The sequence below is a fragment of the Orbicella faveolata genome, unplaced genomic scaffold (genome assembly GCF_042242905.1).
Source record: "Orbicella faveolata isolate gen_17 unplaced genomic scaffold, um_ofav_v1 contig_35, whole genome shotgun sequence".
NCBI classification, from domain to species: Eukaryota; Metazoa; Cnidaria; class Anthozoa; order Scleractinia; family Merulinidae; genus Orbicella; species Orbicella faveolata.
The window spans coordinates 12542501-12560474 of record NW_028301564.1 but is presented as its reverse complement, the minus strand read 5'-3'; the positions used below and the strand labels follow the sequence as shown (position 1 = coordinate 12560474).

Here is a 17974-nt window from a genome sequence, read left to right as displayed (position 1 = left end):
ACAAACATTTAGATGACATTTCTTCGTTTGTATTTCTATGTGACCGTGACCCCATTGTCTTTTCAGTTTGGCATAATCTAAAATTTTTCCGTGAAGTTAATTCAATAGTTAATTGTTCCTGCGGTCGAGTATGTGCTGCCAAGTTGCCAATGAAAGCACGTAATGCTGTATTTCTTGTGGTAGCTTAGTCCAGTGACTCTTTAAGAGAGTTGGTACGATTTTGTTTTTTCAACCATCTATTATGAGCGTACTTAGTGTACTATTCACTGACAGGGTAGATGGTAGATGAAAGTCTTTTCTACGGGGGCGCGTCTCTTGGCATTTTTGTAGGAGTCGGCTAAATACGTTTTTTGAGGTTTATCGTCAATGTCGATGTAACATCCGTATATTTTCAAATGTGTGAATTTTTGTTCTTTGTTCTTTTTTATACAGCATGGTGAATTACATGGACATATAACAATCTTGATGTGTCCTATGCCCCATTCTTTTTTCAGTTTTGCGTAGTCTAACATTTCTTTGTGAAGACGCCGTAACTGTTTGTTTCTTCTGCGCTCGAGTAGGATTTGCCTCGTGGCTAGGCGAATCACGTAACACTGTATTTCTGTTGGTAGTCGATCCCAGTGACTCTAAAAGAGTGAAAGTCTCTTAACGTCTGGTATTCTGTAATAGGCATGATTAAACCCGTACCCTAAAAATATTTCTCTCTTATTGCTTTGTCCGTCTCTATAGAATGCCGACACGACCATATGCTTATTTTTGAGTCCTGGAACTCTTCCTTTGGGACAATACTCTAGCAGACATATCTCTAGCTTGACTTTGATGGGGCCTAGTCCCCATTTTGCTTGGACCTTGGCGAAGGTCTGTATCTCTTTACAAAGTTCTCTCCACGATTCACGTTCACGCCTGTCGATGAGAGACTGGGACTCGTTGAGGTGAAGAATGTAGGTCTGGATTTCGTGGGCAGCCAATCCCAGTAAGTCTTTGAAAAAGAAGGTGATGAACAAGGCGTGACAAAGATGTCGTCCTAATTTGTGACCGCAAAACACAACGAAGCAAAATCTCAAGTCCAAACGAAGGTAAATCTCTATGGGAGGAGTGACTAGTCCCAGTTCCATGGTCAGTTGTCCAAGACGTACACGAGCGCACTTAGCATACACAACGAGTGACAGATCTGGCAGTACAACTTCTCTTTGATCACACCCTTGTTCATCTGATTATCGAGTGCCTGGGTGTAGCAATCGTAATGAACGAGGTAACGACAACACTTGGTACGAGCGCAGGTTTCGGTTCTGAGGATGACTTGTTCGCATAGGGTACACTTCATATTATCCATTTTTTCAGATACTCACTGCTTCCTCTTCTTCATGTAGGTCCATCTGTTGGTTCATCTCCTCGTCAGTGATCTCAGCCGTGATCAGCGCTAGATACAAGTGAAGACACTCAGAGTGCCGTGGACGGTTCGGTCCGCTTCTTTTATACGCGCGTCGAAACTGGATCCCAGGTTGCGCTCGACCTGGGGTCCAGTCTCCGACCGTGGGGCGTGGGAGGGGGGATACCCCTATCCCCTGGGTCTACACACGTGACTTCGGCTTTTGTTGTTTGATTGGTGCATGATTGACATAAATCGAGGTGAACGCATTCGGTGTTTTTCAGTTTGGTCATGTCGACTGAACCTAGACGCAGTCGACGCCTTCGAGGTCTGTCACCCGAAGAAGAAGAAGAAGAACCGAGACGAATACGTCGTCGTCGTCGTGTGCGATCACCCGAAGATGAACCACCGAAACGTAGTCGTCGCCTTCGGGGTCAGATACCCGAAGAAACGCCGCTTCAACAAGTTTGTTTTATTTGTCAGAGAGATATCGACCTCGATTCTCTGGCGATATGCCAACGCACTCCTTGCTGCGGCGTGTTCATGCATCGACGTTGCTACCAGGAGATGGAGAGACAGGTTCGAACCTGCGGCAACTGCCGACGCGTGGAAACCGATGAGGAACTTGAGGAGGATGAGGAGGAGGATGATGACCCGTTCGCGTTACCGGCAGGTACGAATAGCCTAGCGAGACTGGAGCAAGAGTTGGAGCAATACCGTAGTGAGAATAGACCTATGCGCAGTCATCACGAGGGATCGTATATGTGGGATGAAATGCCGTATGACGTGGACCCGGACATTTGGCAGCGTTATTATGTCATGCTCGAAAATTTCGTGACTCTGTTTTCGAATCGAGTCCTGTACGTGCACGGTTGCGTGCATCTCCCCGTGGAACCGACCCGAGAGATCAGGGCTGTTTTGTACCGTCTGTTCATATTCAACACTCCTTACTCGACTTATAACTTGATTCGAATTCAAAAGTTCAGACTCTTCTTTAGACGCGTGGACGGACTAAGGGATGTTGTTATTCAATATCTCTGTCTATTACCCTTTCCGGGCGGTCCATCGCTTTACCGAGAGGACAGACTATGGACCTGACGATGTTTTTATTTTTTATTCACAGTGTTCGAACAACGAAGAAGAATTCATAGCGCCATCTGGCAGTTTAGAGACACGGGAAGACCCTTTGAGACGCACAATTCGTTGACGCGTTCCTGGAATCACTTGCCTTATCCCATCCCGGTCACGGTGTGGTTCCGTTACTATCGCGAGTTGGAGGACTTTGTGCGAACCACGGAGGGACGAAATCCCCTGTTCATTCACGGCACCGTGTTCTTTCCCTTCCATATCATTTCGTACGATCATATACGAATGGTTGTGTACCGAATGTTTTATTTCAACACCCCTTATAGACTGTACGATTTTATCACCAGACTTAGGTTTAGGTTGTTATTCGTGTCTTCGTCAACGTTCGGGGACCAAATAAGGATCGAACGACTGATGGTGAGATCGAGTGTCTCGGATACTCTGTACAACAGTGGCATGGCGTGTGAGTTGTGAAACAAGAGACTTTTTTGAAACAACAAAGTGTATTTTTTAATGATTACAACAATAAAAGAACTTGTTTACAATCTTCAACGTTTCTTGGTTTGCATGATTTCTTCTTAATCCGAGTCATAGCCTAGTCCTTTTCTCCAAGGTTCGAAATCTTCCCACCCTTCTTGTAACTTTTCTGCCTCTGTCGGTTTGGCCTTCTTTGCCTTGCCTTTGGGACTGTAACCGCCGTCGTCTTCGTAGTCAATACCGAGTGATTTCAGTACACCTTTGGCTCTTTCAGATACGGGTGCTCTTTTAATTACCCCTTTTTTACTTGTGGATGGTTTGGGTGGAATGGGAGGTTTGGGAGTTTTCAGCTCCTTTTTAAGACCTGACGTGGATGGTTTGGGAGTTTTCAGCTCCTTTTTCAGACCTGTCGTGGAACGTGGTTGTGGTGGGATGATAACTGGGGGTGCTTGTTCTTTGTTGACTCCCTTGATGATCTGTTTCAACAGATTTTCGACGGGTGCGTCGGCCATGCCTTCGGGTTCTGCCGTCCCTCGGTACGAGATGGGACCGCGTGTACCCGTCCGTATACGTTTCACCAGTTTACTTTCTTCGTTTGCCATGGGTTTAGTCATCTTGACGGCCATGCTGTCGGGGATACGACTGTCTTTTTCTTTCTTTTCTTTCGTCCCGCTTTGTTCAACAAGGCATTCTGGGTAATCTGACCCTTGTAATATTCTTGCAATCTATTGAATTCTTGAACAGGCACCATCATGACTTCGTTCATACCTGACTCAAGGTCGTGTCAGGAAACTCGGACAATTCTCTCAAGGCTGTCTCGTAACAGTCTTGCCAGTACCGTATGGCTTCTTCTCTCTTTTCCAACTGTAGTTGAAGACTTTGAACGGTTTGCTTGCCTTTACCGCACTCCTTGCACAACTCTATGCACCCACTGGGCGGCGTGGTATCTCGTTTCGTTTGATAGGTTTGGCAAAAGTCACCGAATTTTAAAGCCATATACTCTTGATACAAGGCGTGGTACCTCTTATTCCAGTACTCGGACGAGTCTTTCCATTGGGCTTCGCGGCGATTGGCATCTTGTAACAACTGCACGAGTTTATGAATGGTGGACTCTTCTTGGTTTTTTTCTCTCGGGGGGAAATTGGGTATGACGTCGATACCCTCTAGCGGGTAACCGTCTTCGTCGCGTCCTTTCACCGTACACAACATGCTCGAAAACAACCGTGTAATCCGCTCCAGAACCCCGCTCCGTTTTGACTCAGGATGTGTTCTCTTCGACGCTTGAGGGAGTTTCTACCTTTACCCACTTCACGCAAAACCTTTTTATGTCTTTTCAGTTTCCCATAAGTCAATGCGTTGATGGGATCCTTTTTTTCAGCAAATTGAGAACCATCTCGCTGATGGCGTTGATCTGATCTCTGTCGGCGTATTGCAACATCTGTTGACGTTTTTTTCGATTGGCTTCTTTCAGGACGCTCGTCAAGAAATGACGTTGTCGTCGTAACCGCTTCATCGTCGACTTCTACGTCCGGGTGGCTTGTCACGCTCTTTTATTCACAAGCTTTCGAGACCCTGCAAAACTGTCTTGGCTACGATGCCTATCAATTTACCAAGACCTTTTCCCTTTTGGAACCTTCTTCTCCTTTTACGTATTCCCATACGCGATGGCACTCGCCGTTTCCTTCGCCTCCTCACCATGTCGGCTCTGATGACGACACGCACACACTTCCACCTTTAATGACGAATGAAGGTGATCACGTGTCCTTTTATAGAGGAACGTGAACAAATCGTTTTTCGTAGTCTCGAAAGTATCGGTCGTAAGTGGGAGGTGTGAAATCCGTCACCACGTCGTCTAACGTTTGCATCTTGGTCAAAAAACCCATCCAATTCCTCCACTCCAACCAGAGCATAGTTCCTAAGTTCTGTCAGCGTCTTTTCGTAAGTCGTGTAAGCGAATTTGACCATGTCCATCTTGAACGAATACTTCTTGAAATCGTTCCATCCTTTCAGTAAGGTGGCGAAAGCCGTCAATCCTACTACCGTGTACCCATCTTTCCACACGGATCCCAAGATGATACTCGCAGCCACGACCAGTAATGCCAGTCCGTTGAGAATGGCATTACACAATTTGTAGTAACCAAACATCTGTCTTCGACACCACCAATACTTGTGATAGAAAGCATACAATCCGTCCAAACGTTTCAGCGAGTCCAATTCCACCACGGGGGTGAAAGGTTCATCCAATAAACAGACGGAAGTATTCATGACTCTTTTCTAACCCGTGCCAAATGTATTGTGACTTTCTTTCGGTACGTTCGATCCTTTTAGCTTGTTGCTCGTACTCCCAGATCTCGTCCTTGAAAGCGGTTTCTATGGACTGGTTCAGGATATCCTGGACTTGTCTGTAACTATCGCACTCGTCCGAGATACGTTTCATGTCTTCGTGATCCATGCTGGTCTCATCCCAGTAAGAGCGAAAGCATCGGCATAGATGCAGGAAGTAGGGGAACCACTTGACTTCACTCCTTAACATGTTGTTCTCAGTTGCGTACACTGGTCGAATTGCGTGTCACGGTAGGACGTTGTCCGTTTTTATAGGTGGTTGTGATCGTGTTGGTGGTCGTGATACCCGCAATGCGACGACCCGCTGCCGTTTGTTGTTGTCGTCACAAAATCTCTTCCAGTTGTTGCTGCATCTGGGCTTGGTTGAGAATACGGGTTCCTCGCCTTCTTCGACCCGCTCGAGAAAGACCCGATCTCACCGACGAAGGAGGTGTGGAGTCGCTAACACTTCCACCTCCTTCGCCGCCTCCTCCGCCTCCTCCACCTCCTCCGCCTCTTCCGCCTCTGCGTCGTTGTCTTCCACTGCCACTGGCGCTTCTACTTCTTCTACGACTTCTGGCATCACTGGGTGACGAGGGCGTGTTTTGACGTGGGACGCGTCTCGGTCGTTTACCTCCTCTAGTAGCTCGTGCCAAAGGTGTGTCGTCTGTCGGTGTGGGAGAACGTCCTACCATTCGACGCAACATACGCGTCGTACCCACACCCATCGTGACGTTGGTGCGTGCTGCACCCGTGCCAGCGCTACCCACACCGGTCGTGACATTGACGCGTGGCGTTCCCGTGCTAGCGGTGCCTACCCCGATCGAGGCCCCTTGTAGTGGGGGTGTCGCCAGTGAAGACTGTGGTGAAGGGGTGTTCAGGCTTAGGCCCACACCCGCTGCCGGCGGAACCGGAGACCCCGTTGGAACCGGTGACCCCCAAGGCGAATAATCGTTCAGAGCTTCAAAATTGAATTCGTCACTGCCAGAACTCATCTCTCTTCTCTCTTTCTATCTTCTTCTTAGCGAGTACTTTTTGGGTATGAATCAAACTCTCGAAACCCTCACCATTATATGCATTCAGGATGGATCATAATTGACGATAATTATCACATTCTGTGACCTGTCTCATCGGCTCGTAGTCCGTTTCATTGGGATTCATGATGTAATGGAGTCTGTTTTTACATAGGTGAATGAACAGCGGAAACCACTCGACCTCGCTCCTCAACATGACGATGCCGCAAACTGATGGCATCGTACGAATCCTTCGTCTTTTAACACGCGGCTGATGACACGTTGATCGTCCTGACTGGCCGGATGAAGATCCAATAGCATGTAACCGTAAGGTCGATCAGTGACCTTTCGAAACGTGTCCAACACTTCCTGCCATCGCGTGGGAAACGATTGCAGTAACAGATTTCGTATCTCTAACTGATCCCGCGGGTTCTTGAAGGCCGCGATGTAATGAGCGTTTCTGGAAATGGTCTTGGCGAATTTTCCGTTAGGGAATAGATCCTGACACAAGTAAATCACCGTGATGTTCCGATGATGAGAGTGTTTGGTGAATAGATCCAATACGCGCTTGTCGTTGCCACCCTCGTCCATCAGATCGTCCAGGACCAAAACACCCCCTCGAGGAAACCATCGGGGTAACTGTTCGCTGTCGGGGATACCTTCGTGAAACTTGACCCCTCCCTTCTTGAGCCTTTGGAAGCCATCTTGCCACGATCCGTAGCAGTAATGAATACTCTTCGGTGGTTCTTGGAACAAGTCGCCATTCTCCAAGAGCAGTTTGGTGGTGAACACCGTCTTACCGCATCCAGACGGACCCGCTATCAACAAACTCCACGGGGTGTGAAATTGAAACGCTTTGCGTCGTTCCATGATCTTGAAATGGTAAACGGTCGCGAGACGCTCGGTTTTTATCCAAACACCTTAGCCAATGGGGTCTTGACGGCCGGGATGCGTTTCAATAGACTCAAGAGGGTGGTTCTACGATTGAAACAAATGGGTGGTTTGGCTCGACTCTTGGCAGGCGCTCTCTTGCGTTTCGCGAATTTCTTCACCTGGAAATTCTTGGCGTACCACTCTTTTTCCCTCTCGATCTTGTCGGCTGCTCTCCTGGCAGCTGCTCTCTTGGCAGGCGCTCTCTTGCGTTTCACGAATTTCTTCAACTGGAAATTCTTGGCGTACCACTCTTTTACCTTCTTGGACTTTGGCATCTTTCGTTTCCTGCGCGTCGTCACCGTGGACGGTAACTCGCCGGTGTTGAGGACACTGTGTTTCGCATTGTACTCGTCTTGAAGTCTCTGAGGACTGTTGATTAAGGCTCTGTAGAGTGCTTCAAGTTCAGCGTTCATTGCAAGTGAATGTTCAAGTGAGTTTTACTGCGCTTTTTATGCACTCACAAAGTGATGTCGGAAGGACTTATTGCCGTAGCGAAGAACGTGCCAGTACGGGTAACACTTATAATCTCTGCAAGCGTCTGTTTGAAGTCTGGCTCTAATACGCAGGTGGAAAATGTAGTATCGAAGTAAATGATCTTTTTCCTGATCAAGTATGAATCGGACTCGACGATAACTGTCACAATCCAAAATGCGTTTCAGGACCTGTCGACAAGGATGATCCGAGGGCAAGTCGAGATAATAGTCTCGACACAGTTCTAGGAATCGAGGAAACCATCTGACTTCACCACGCAACATCTTTTTCAAAATGAACACTTTTTTATTCGAACAGCTTACTTTAACAAATGACGCACTCCTCCAGGGGAACCGCACGTGTCCTGGTGACACGGGGTTTTACAAATCTTGCGCCAATCCAGCTCGTCCACGATCAAACGTTTTAACATCTGTCCTACTTTACGATCGTCCTCTACGAAGTCGTTTTTCTTAAAACGACTCAAGAACGCGTTCATGTCACGACCCTCGGCTCGGTCGATCAGGAACATCAAGGCGTAGTCGCCGCAACTCTGACTGAAGAGTGACTGTAAACTCTTGCCGTTGAAAATATGGTACTTGAAATGACGGTCCAACCATTCTCGGAGCGGTTCGGCGGTTCCGTACACGTCCAACGGGAGGCCGTAACTGTCCAGGATCTCACACTTGTCCTTGTCGGTCCACAAAGCGATCCAATGCATGCCCGGTTTATCGTGAGGGTCCGTGTTCACGATGTAAGCGGTCGGTCCTTCTTGTGGCAGTGTCTTGGGAAGCCGATCGCAAGGTACCGTTCCGTAAAAAACACATCGGAGTGACGTACTCGTTCGGGCCAAATAATCCAATTGTAAATTATTCAAGGCTACTTTCTCCATTTTTTCTATTCTCATTGGTACACGTCGTAGGTGACGACTCGGTTCTCGTTGATCTCCAGCAAGTTCTCGAATTCGCCGTACAACAAGATGGTCAGGTTTGCTCCTGGGTTGGCTCCAAAATCAATCACCAGACGCAGCTCACCTGACTGCTTGGGGTTCAACACTGGACTGTCCAAACATCCGTTGGCTGTGTTGTCAAATACAAACATGTTGCATCTCTTGTCGTGCCCCCAGTCCTCTTTTCTGACCATGTTTCCTTTTCCCCGACACAAAGCTCCTGAGGCTTGGAGGAATCTGTAGTAGCCTCTCTGATCTTTACTGTCATCATCGTGTTTGAGCTCCAATGTCTCGTAGGGGTACTCTTCACCTCTCACCAATTGTTTGATGGAAGCGAGGTTGAATTTTTCAAAACTGAACGGATTGATTGTCACAGTTCCATTGAAGGCTGTTTGTTTCATCAACACCACCACTAACCGATTAGGAAGCTGATTGTGGAAAGGATTGCTGCACTCAAAGTGACGATTGTCATTGGGATGAGAGTAGGTTCGAATTTCACCTCTCACCGTGGGGTAGGTGACCACTCTTCCACTTTTCATGTTGGACATGATTTCTCGGTACACCGAGGGAGTCACTTTCACTTGGGACAGGAACAATCTCACATTCACGTCAGCTTCAGTCAGTCTGAGGGTATCGGCACCGGCCCATTGGATGGTCCACATAGCTGGGGCATTGAAGTACATGTCGATCTGGATCTGCACGCCCGGTACCAGTAACTTGCTGAGATGAAACACTTCCAGGTAAGGTTTAAACCTCAAAGTCACCCTCTTTCCATCAAAAAACTGGATTCGACTTTGAACCATATTCTTGAGATCTTGTGGTAAAGCATCATAATCAGCGTGAGTCGTATCCAACTTATTGGCTGTCATTACATCTGCTTCTCCACGACTGGGTACACTGAGGCAATTGTACCAACCATTGGGTGTCAGGATCGTTTCACCGTCGTCTCGGTTGTGGTTCAACAATGCCTCGATGTAGGCTTTGTAGTGGTAAGTATCGGTCTGGGGGCTGATGAAAGTGCCATTCAATCTCACATTGATCTGTTTGAAGAGGGTGTTGGCCAGATTGTTGGCGAGTCCGACGGTAGTCGCTTGCGCCATATTGCCTCCGGCAGCTGTCTTAACGGCCAATTCCACTTCGAAGAAACTCTCGTTCAAGTCGATAAAGTCTTCTTGAGGATCGACTTGGAACGTCACTGGGTTGATACCCGTATTGAACGGGTTGATTCTCACCACACGTCTGGAATATTGAACCGCCTTTATACGTGCGTATTCCTCCAGGTAGACGTCTCACGCGCCTCGAGTAGATGGGAATCATACTCCAAACAGGTCTTTTCTTTTTCTTTTACCGCCCAACACTCGTTGGATCTCTTGCGTCGCTTTACGTTTCCCGGAGCGTATGGCTCCTCGCTTTAACCCGGCGAGTGCACCTTTCCAATTGGGCTTCCTCCTTTGCCACCCGAATTTAAACCTTTCAGACCCTCGATGGCCGTCTCTTTCAGAACGTCCTTGAGAATGCTGGGACCTCGTTTCTTGATGCCTTTCCAAACCTGACCGAATATTTCCGAACCCTTTTGGTATCCATCGGGATGAAACCATATCAAAGTTCCTCCGATCATGGTTTATTAAAGTGTAACGTGAGTATCGTGTTCCCCGATCCTAGTCGCGCCAATTCTCCAGTGGTCTCGGCCACGTTCACTTCTATAATGTCCACGACTTGTTTGCGTACCGGAATATATTGGATGTGGAGAGGTTCGAAGTACTGACTACCTTCTCCTCTACTCGAAAACTTCACTCCACGCAATAAATCTGTAACTCGATTCCCCACCACAGTACTTCCTCCAGCATCCGAGTAGATGAACAGGGAACGAGACATGCCACCTACAATGTCTTCGAAGGCTCTGTTGATGTTCACGAACCTCCAACTGGAGACACCGCTCAAGTGAATGCGATTCTCAGTCGCCTCTTTCTTGTTGGTCACTCGCCAGAATCTATCCGAGGTCGGAATGGTTCCAACATGACTCTTAGGGTCCACTTCATCCGTGTCAAACGGTTCCGGTATCTTGCTAACCCTCTTCATGACCCTCTCTTTGATGACACCGTCCTTGATCTTACCGCGGGATCCACTCATGATTCCTAGGGAACCATTTTTCATGATGAATTTTCCCACGTCTATCAGGTCTTGGTTGTTATATTCCATCAGCATGTTGTGTCCCAGTATGGGTGTTCCATCACTTTTGGCCGACACCCAACCAAAATCAACAGCCACATGCTTTTCAAACGAGATCTCAAAGGGAGACACATAGTGCGCGTCATCCGAAGGATTCACTTTGTTCCTTATGACATTCAGATCCAGCAAGGAATTGTCCAAGATCAAATCATCGCCTTCCCATCGAAACATGGGATCCAAACGCTTGTCATTCACGGTCAACGTGTCCCAGTCGCACGGTAGAGCCTCTCTCTTTTTCTGTTCAAACTTGAAAATGAGAGCTTTAAAATAATCGATTCCGTTTCGTATTTTTCCGTATTGGTAGATTTCGTGGAAATACACCTCCGTCGTGGTAGCCCAGACAAAACCGGCATCTCCTTCTTTTTTTCTGTCTTGCAATTGAAACCATTTCACTCTCAAAAGAGGTTCGGTGATTTCCTTGTATGGAGACAAGTCGATGTTGATGTCTGGGAGGGAAATGGCACTCAATCCCACTTGCCATCCAGGCCCATCCAAATGTACTGGTTTGGGTAAACGGATCTTGAAATTATTACTGCGATTGTTCGGAAACTCGTGCCGGTTGCTGTGACTGGGTAAAGACAAGTAAAAATCATTCATCCTTTCTTTTGAAATGCAACGTGATCGTGGTCACACCCGAAGCAAAGTTCACCAGTTGTCCGTCGTTCTCAGACACTTGCGTCTCAACAATGTCCAAGACGGCCGTACGCACCGGTAGATATAGGATGTGTCTAGGCTGAAAGTCGACGACATCCGGATCGTAACGAACTTGTTTCAACAGATCCGTGACTTGATTCCCCGTCACCATACTCTGACCCACATTCGAATACACGAACAAAGAACGACGATTGTTACCAAACGCTTTTTCGTAACCACGATCCAGGTCCGTGAAAACCCAATTGATGTAACAACTCAGATGTAATGCGTCCGGGTCGATCTTATAAAAAATCTCGTCCCCGTCATTCTGTGGTATGATCAAGTCCATGGCAGTGGGTACGACTTCCGTTGGAAATTCTTTTCTCAAGTTGGGTCCCAAGACGTAACCAGGTTGTCCATTATCCAACTTCCCCATCTTGACCCATTTCATCTTCTTGGCCAATTCGATCCCGGTGGACATCTGGGGATACCTAGCTTTACCATTGATCTGGAGGGTGGTGCACGTTCTCGAGTTGTCGACGACGCACTGTCCGTTCTCGGCACGATGCATGATCGTGTACAGCATTTCGGTGGGATCGTCGGGTTTGCTCTTGTTCTTGAACATTTGCAAGTCGTACACCGTTTGATCCCTAACACTCCACATGTATCGATCTCGTATCATGTTCACGAACTCGGTAGCAGTCGTAGGCGTGAATTCCAAATCCCCTTCTTTGATCCGGACCATCTCTTCCGAGTGGAGGTTGAGTTTCGGGTCTATCAACTCGATCCACCAGATTTCAAACAGAAGAGAATCCTTCAAGTTCAGTTTACAAACAGCGGACGGAAAAGAGATGTCGCTGATACCCACTTTCCATCCCGATTCTCTCAACTGCAACGGGTTCGGCAAACGATTCTTGAAACTGCTGGCCTTGTTGTCGGGGAACTCGTTCGTACTGGCATTGCTCATCAACTGCACGGAAAAGTCACTGGGAGACTCATTCATACTTAAAGTGTAATGTCACCGAGGTCACGCCCGAGGCAAAGTCCACCAGTTGTCCGTCGTTCTCGGCCACTTGCATCTCCACTATATCTAAAACATTGCTGCGCACAGGTTTATATTGAATCTGAGAAGGTTCGTACGTCGTCTTGGTAGGGTCGTGGGGTACTTCTCTCAATAGATCCGTCACTCGATTCCCCGTGATCGTGCTGCGTCCCACATTCGAATACAAGTACATGGGACTATGAGTAGTAGGGAGGTCCGGATGGACGCTGACTCCCCGATAGACCTTGGCGTATTCCTCGTCCAGGTAACTGAATCTCCAGTTGCAATAGGGACTGAGCTGTAACACCCCTTTGCTGCTCAAATCCCAAACGTTATGAGTGCGAGTGGCGTCATGGTTGCTCCAGTCTTTCTTGAAATCATCTGGAACGGTTTCGTTTTGGAACATTTTAATCATATTCATAGTCAAGTGGACAGAGTAATACGATTCCTCGTTAATCAAACCCATCGTCTTGACCAGTTTAGGACCAAAAAACACCCTGGGACGTTGTCTGTCTCCGGATTCGTTGAGGAACGTGTCGGTGTTGTCCAGAATCAAATCATTCCCCTCCCATCTAAACACGGGGTAGTATTTTTTCCCGTCCGGAGCTCGTAGACTTTCACCCGATCGATCCATATAATGATACAAGCGTTCGTGAAAACGATTGATGAGGTATTGCATGAGAGATCTGCCACTCGTCACTTTGTGTCGGTCTTGGTTAAGTTCCTTCCCGGTGACGTGAAATGGCACACGGTAACGCCCCGGAAGCCACGAACCATCGGATGTCCTGAGAAACGTTTCAATGGTCCACTCAATACCAAACACAAAATCGTCATCGTCGAAGTCGTGCGCTTGATGGGCGGGTACTTGATGCGGTCGTGACGGGGGTATCGGGTAAGAAATGCTCACCAATCCCACTTTCCATTCCTTGTCGGCGTCAAACATGAGCGGGTAAGGTAGACGATTCTTGAAACTGTTGGCCTTGTTGTACGTAAACTCAAACGTACTGGCATTGCCCATCAACTGCACGTAAAACTCTTTCATTTTTTTTGGCTTTTTTGTCACGTACAGGTCTTTTTTATCCAGCCAACTGTCGTACTTGACTGGCCAACCTTTCCAACGTACCAAGACTTTATCCCCTTTTCGTTTGACGATCTTGTCGATGCGGAACAGATCGTCATCTTTCATGGTCACCTTTTGCAAATCTTGTGCGTAAAACGTTCCATCGACCGACGTGCCATCCCATTCTTCCACTTTATACGTGGGAACCTTACCCGAACGCACCCCACGTATCACAAACACCTCTTCGGTCCAACCGGGTAAATACCCTTTCTTGAACTGTCTGAACTTCTTGTTCAGTCTCACACGATCCCCGACCTTGAGCTGAGGTTTCCTGAATTTTCCCTTTTTCTTTTTACCGTAAAGAGTCTCCCACACGTCCTCGCCATTGGCTAAAGTCACTTGATCGGGAGCCATCTTGATACTGCGATGATACGATCGATTGTACCCTTTGACCAAATCTTGTAACACGGGCACAAAATTCAACGTATTCTTCACGGTGAAGTACCGGTACAAACGTTCCTTCAAGGTCCGATTGAACCGTTGCACCACACTGGCTTTCGTATCCCCACGAGTCGAAAAATGATGAATGCCTTTCTGTTTCATCAAATCCTGAAACGTCTTGTTGTAGAATTCCTTCCCGTCGTCCGTCTGAAGATTGATGGGTTTTCTACCTCCTTTCAAGATCTTAGCCATGGCCTCCGTCACCGCTTTACCCGTCTTGCTTTTCAAGGGTTGGACCCAGGCGTGCTTGGAAAACACGTCCACCACCGTCAAGAGATAACGATACCCTCGATTGTACCTGGCGATATTGATCATCTCGATCAAGTCGGCCGTCCACTGCTCGTCGATTCCGAACACCACGACCGGTACCGTGGGAAACCGACGACGTCTGGGTTTGTGCAACGAGTACCCCAAATCCCGTTGCAAGACCTCGCGAGCACGTCGTACCGAGATCTTATTGGTCTTTGCGAATCGCGTCAGACCACCCAGACTACCGGGTCTGGAAGGATCTCGATGCCGACCCAATAACGTCCCGGTCGAAAGGTTCTTCTTTTGACTTTTCTTCTTCATAATCGCCAAAGTTTGTAAACGCACTGTCTCCACAACTCAAAACGTTGCTCTCGTACATCGAGATACTTCTTAAATGAATCGGGTTGCTGTTTCAACTACAAGATATAAGCGACAAAACGCATCACGTTGGGTTCGACATCCGTATCGTCAAACACCTCCAAGGGCGAATCACTGAAAGTGTCGGGGACGGGTTCACCACCGTATCTCGCATGGACTCTAGTGCACTTGGAACACAAGGTGAACCAACTCCATCGATCGGCCATGTTCGCACACACTCTCGAGATCAACCAACTCAATGCTTGAGACATGATAAAAATGATTCAACACAATTTTATTTTCAACTTTCTTATAGGTAAAAAATGTCGTGCCTGATTGGTTTTTTATGAAACTACAAATCTGATTGGTTCAAAGAAGGCGAAAGACTACTGAGTAGTATACACTTCGTCATCGGACGACACGTCATCAGGCAGTTCCATGTTCTTAACATCTTTCATATGCTCCTCACCATATTCGTCCTCGAAGGAATCCCAGGAATAATATCTACAATTTCTCCAACAACATTCCCCTTTACCGGGTCTCCATTTCAGGGCCTCCTCTTCATCTCCCTTCACATAAAATGCCTGACGCATATCTTTACAATTAACACACAGTTCATCCCCATCAGCGTTAATGGCACGAAAGAAAAACCGATCCTTCCACATATCACGTTGACGCATGATCTCACTGATCAACTCTTCCAACTTCAGACAAGTTTCCTTGTGACCACCCCTGTTAAAAGTCAGTAACGATTTCACCTTGGGACTCTCGTCTGCCTCCATCACCCGTCGTGCCGCGTCACGAGCGAACCGCAAGGGTTCAAACAGATCACGGATGGCTTCACGCATCATGTACGTGATGTTCTGTGGGGCAATCAAACAGGTACGCTCTGCATCCAGGGCAGGATCACGACTACGAATAAAACTGAAATCGTTTAAGCCCTTTCTATACAGCACACGACACCACTCACCACAGAACAGATACACCCCTTCATTCTTCATCATCAACTCCAAAATCATACCACCCCAGTCAGGACGACGTCTCATCAAGAGATCAAAAGACCACGAACCTTCGGGTAATCTCCCTAACGGTTCAAAGAGATTGTCAAAAATGTACACGTTCACGTTCGACAGGGTATCGAGAGATCCCAAAGGTTCTACCTTCTCATCCACAATCTCCTTCACTAGTTCCTGAATCTGGTTAGAGTCGCTGTAGTAAGTCATCTTGGCCACTCTCTGACTAACTCGTTAAACTTCCTTCCTTCCTGATCCGCTAGCTTCGTGATCTCCAAACCTGACAAATGAGGATAGCTCTCTCGGTCGCACCAGTCAATCAAGTGCCTCTGAAGCCTATAGTACAAAGGGGAGAGAAGATGTAACTCCAAGTCAAATATCTTCACATCTAACGGTCTTTCGCCTTCTTCGAGTCTCTCCAAAAACCTAGAAGATCGATTCAACTCTTGTCTCAGATCTTGCACGATCTCTTCCACGTCTCTCTCATCCAAAACCCTATGAGTCATCACTGCACCACGAGCAAGTCAAGAATGATTCTCAACCCGAGAAGCCTGCTCCTTTTATACCTGCGCCGTACCTCCACTTTCACTCAGTACTTTCACTGATCACGCGCTATTTTTTCACACAACCAATCAGAATGAAGAGTAGCACATGATCACATCACCTGACACGTCTACGATTGGTAACCAACCGTCTATAAAATCGAAACACGCATTCCAGCACTAGTCATTCGCAGGCGTCATGGATTCACTCGTCGAACCCGATAAAAAAAGAAAATCATCCAAAAAGAAGGAGGCTCGCAAGAAACTGAAACTGGATATCCCCAAGAGAGAAGAAGGTAAACTACAATCCACATTAGATAGATGGCTATTCAAAAAACCTTGTTCTAGAATACGTTTCAAAGAACGCGTACTCCTCAAAGAGATCACACCGGACTCTGTCAGTTGGACCACCGTACCTCTCAAAGGCTTCTCTGAACCCTGGAGCGTCTTTTCAATCAAACGCCAAGAATGCAGAAGCAATATGAAAAGTAACCATCGACGTCAAAGACTAAGACTGACCCCGAAAAACGTGCGAAAAACCAGACACATCCTGGAAACAATGCTACGAGAAAACACCTTATTGGGATACTAACTCATTCTTTCTCATAGACTAAAAGCTACCCACCATTCAAGGCGGACTCATGTCACTGATAGGACTCGACAAGTTCAAGAAAGACAACGTCATAGTAGAAGAAGTGCCACCCGAAGTGGACGACAAAGGAGAATTCACCGAAGTACAAGTGTTGCAGGAATTCGACCCCGATCAGTTCCTGGACCAGCTGAAAAAACAAGATCACACATGCCCGCGCTGTTTGGTACCCATGAAATTCGGGAGTGTGCAAACCCCCGACGGTAGTACCTGGGAGTATTACCGATGCCCCTCTGCCAGATTCTACACCAAGTGTTATGTGACCTGTGGTGCTAATGAAGTGAGCACCTACCTGCAACGCGTCACCGAACAGACCCACCCCTGCTACAAGAGCATCGACCCAGCCCGTTTCCGATGTCTATGCAACAAGTCCCTGGTCTTAGCTACCTCCCACTCCGCTGCCAACCCAGACAGACTCTATCTCAAGTGTCCCAAACGCACCTGCAAGTTCTTTCAATGGATCAACGAACCCCCACGAGGGATCGCCGAAGCCCGACTGATCCACGGACAAAGTTCAGAAGATATTGTTAATGGACAGAACCCAAACTAAAAAACGCAGGGTAGCCCAGTGGAAGCGCGTTGGGCTCATAACCCAGAGGTCCGAGGATCGAAACCTCGCTCTGCCCATTTTTCAAAAACACACTGACAGTTTTTTTCAAATGTAAAAACTCTGTTTTTTTATTTTCATATTTACACGTTGGGTAGTTTGTCTTCTGCATCGATCACCGATCGCATTGTATTTTGATCACATTTGTTGAAAACTCCATAATAAAAATTAATGACATTGATATAGCGTCTAGCCGTGTTCTGTCTCTGAGTCCAGTAAGTATGGAACGGCTCAAATTGATAACATAACATCATCCGGTGAAATGTCACTCTGTCCACAGGCGGCTTCACTTTCAGGTTCCAAACGTTCTTGCGAATAGCAAGGATCGCATTAAACAATGTTCTCGAAAACACTTTCTCTATGATGCGGTATTGACGCCGGCTTCTGGTCGAATTCTCCCGTTGCTCGTCCATAAAGAATAATACCTGGTGAAGCATCACCTCCAACTGGCTCGAGTCTTTGAATCTTATGAGCC

The 17974-nt window shown here is 47.3% G+C and overlaps 4 protein-coding genes, 1 long non-coding RNA gene and 3 pseudogenes across 5 annotated transcripts in view; 1 reads left to right on the top strand and 7 right to left on the bottom strand.

Moving 5' to 3' along the window:
* LOC149103328 (uncharacterized) overlaps positions 1-17974 on the bottom strand; it is a 177510-nt gene that overhangs the window by 133167 nt on the left and 26369 nt on the right. The gene's annotated exons all lie outside the window — the stretch shown is intronic.
* LOC110054725 (uncharacterized) overlaps positions 1-17974 on the top strand; it is a 534050-nt pseudogene that overhangs the window by 506641 nt on the left and 9435 nt on the right.
* Positions 1-17974, bottom strand: part of LOC149103329 (uncharacterized) — a 31153-nt pseudogene that overhangs the window by 5200 nt on the left and 7979 nt on the right.
* On the bottom strand, positions 4699-5197 carry LOC149103334 (uncharacterized; annotated as a pseudogene).
* On the bottom strand, positions 6369-7149 carry LOC149103333 (uncharacterized). Its single transcript, XM_089273366.1, has one exon. The coding sequence runs from the start codon at positions 7135-7137 to the stop codon at positions 6478-6480; it is 660 nt and encodes a 219-aa protein (XP_089129492.1). The 5' UTR covers positions 7138-7149; the 3' UTR covers positions 6369-6477.
* Positions 8572-9300, bottom strand: LOC149103332 (uncharacterized). The gene has a single exon (XM_089273365.1). It carries the CDS (start codon positions 9298-9300, stop codon positions 8572-8574), a length of 729 nt encoding a protein of 242 aa, XP_089129491.1.
* LOC149103331 (uncharacterized) lies at positions 11436-12161 on the bottom strand. Its single transcript, XM_089273276.1, has one exon. The coding sequence runs from the start codon at positions 12159-12161 to the stop codon at positions 11436-11438; it is 726 nt and encodes a 241-aa protein (XP_089129402.1).
* On the bottom strand, positions 12475-14652 carry LOC149103330 (uncharacterized). Its single transcript, XM_089273364.1, has 2 exons — positions 14077-14652; positions 12475-13446 (listed from the first exon to the last, which is right to left on the bottom strand). The coding sequence occupies exons 1-2, from the start codon at positions 14650-14652 to the stop codon at positions 12475-12477; spliced, it is 1548 nt and encodes a 515-aa protein (XP_089129490.1).

Excerpts from the sequence above, each read along its gene's own strand:
- LOC149103333 (XM_089273366.1), bottom strand. The coding sequence starts at position 7,137 with ATGGAACGACGCAAAGCGTTTCAATTTCACACCCCGTGGAGTTTGTTG.
- LOC149103332 (XM_089273365.1), bottom strand. The coding sequence starts at position 9,300 with ATGTACTTCAATGCCCCAGCTATGTGGACCATCCAATGGGCCGGTGCC.
- LOC149103331 (XM_089273276.1), bottom strand. The coding sequence starts at position 12,161 with ATGATACGAGATCGATACATGTGGAGTGTTAGGGATCAAACGGTGTAC.
- LOC149103330 (XM_089273364.1), bottom strand. The coding sequence starts at position 14,652 with ATGAAGAAGAAAAGTCAAAAGAAGAACCTTTCGACCGGGACGTTATTG. Across the intron at positions 13,447-14,076 it reads GTTTGTACCGGTACTTCACC|GAATGGAAAGTGGGATTGGT; the intron begins GTGAAGAATACG and ends GACGCCGACAAG.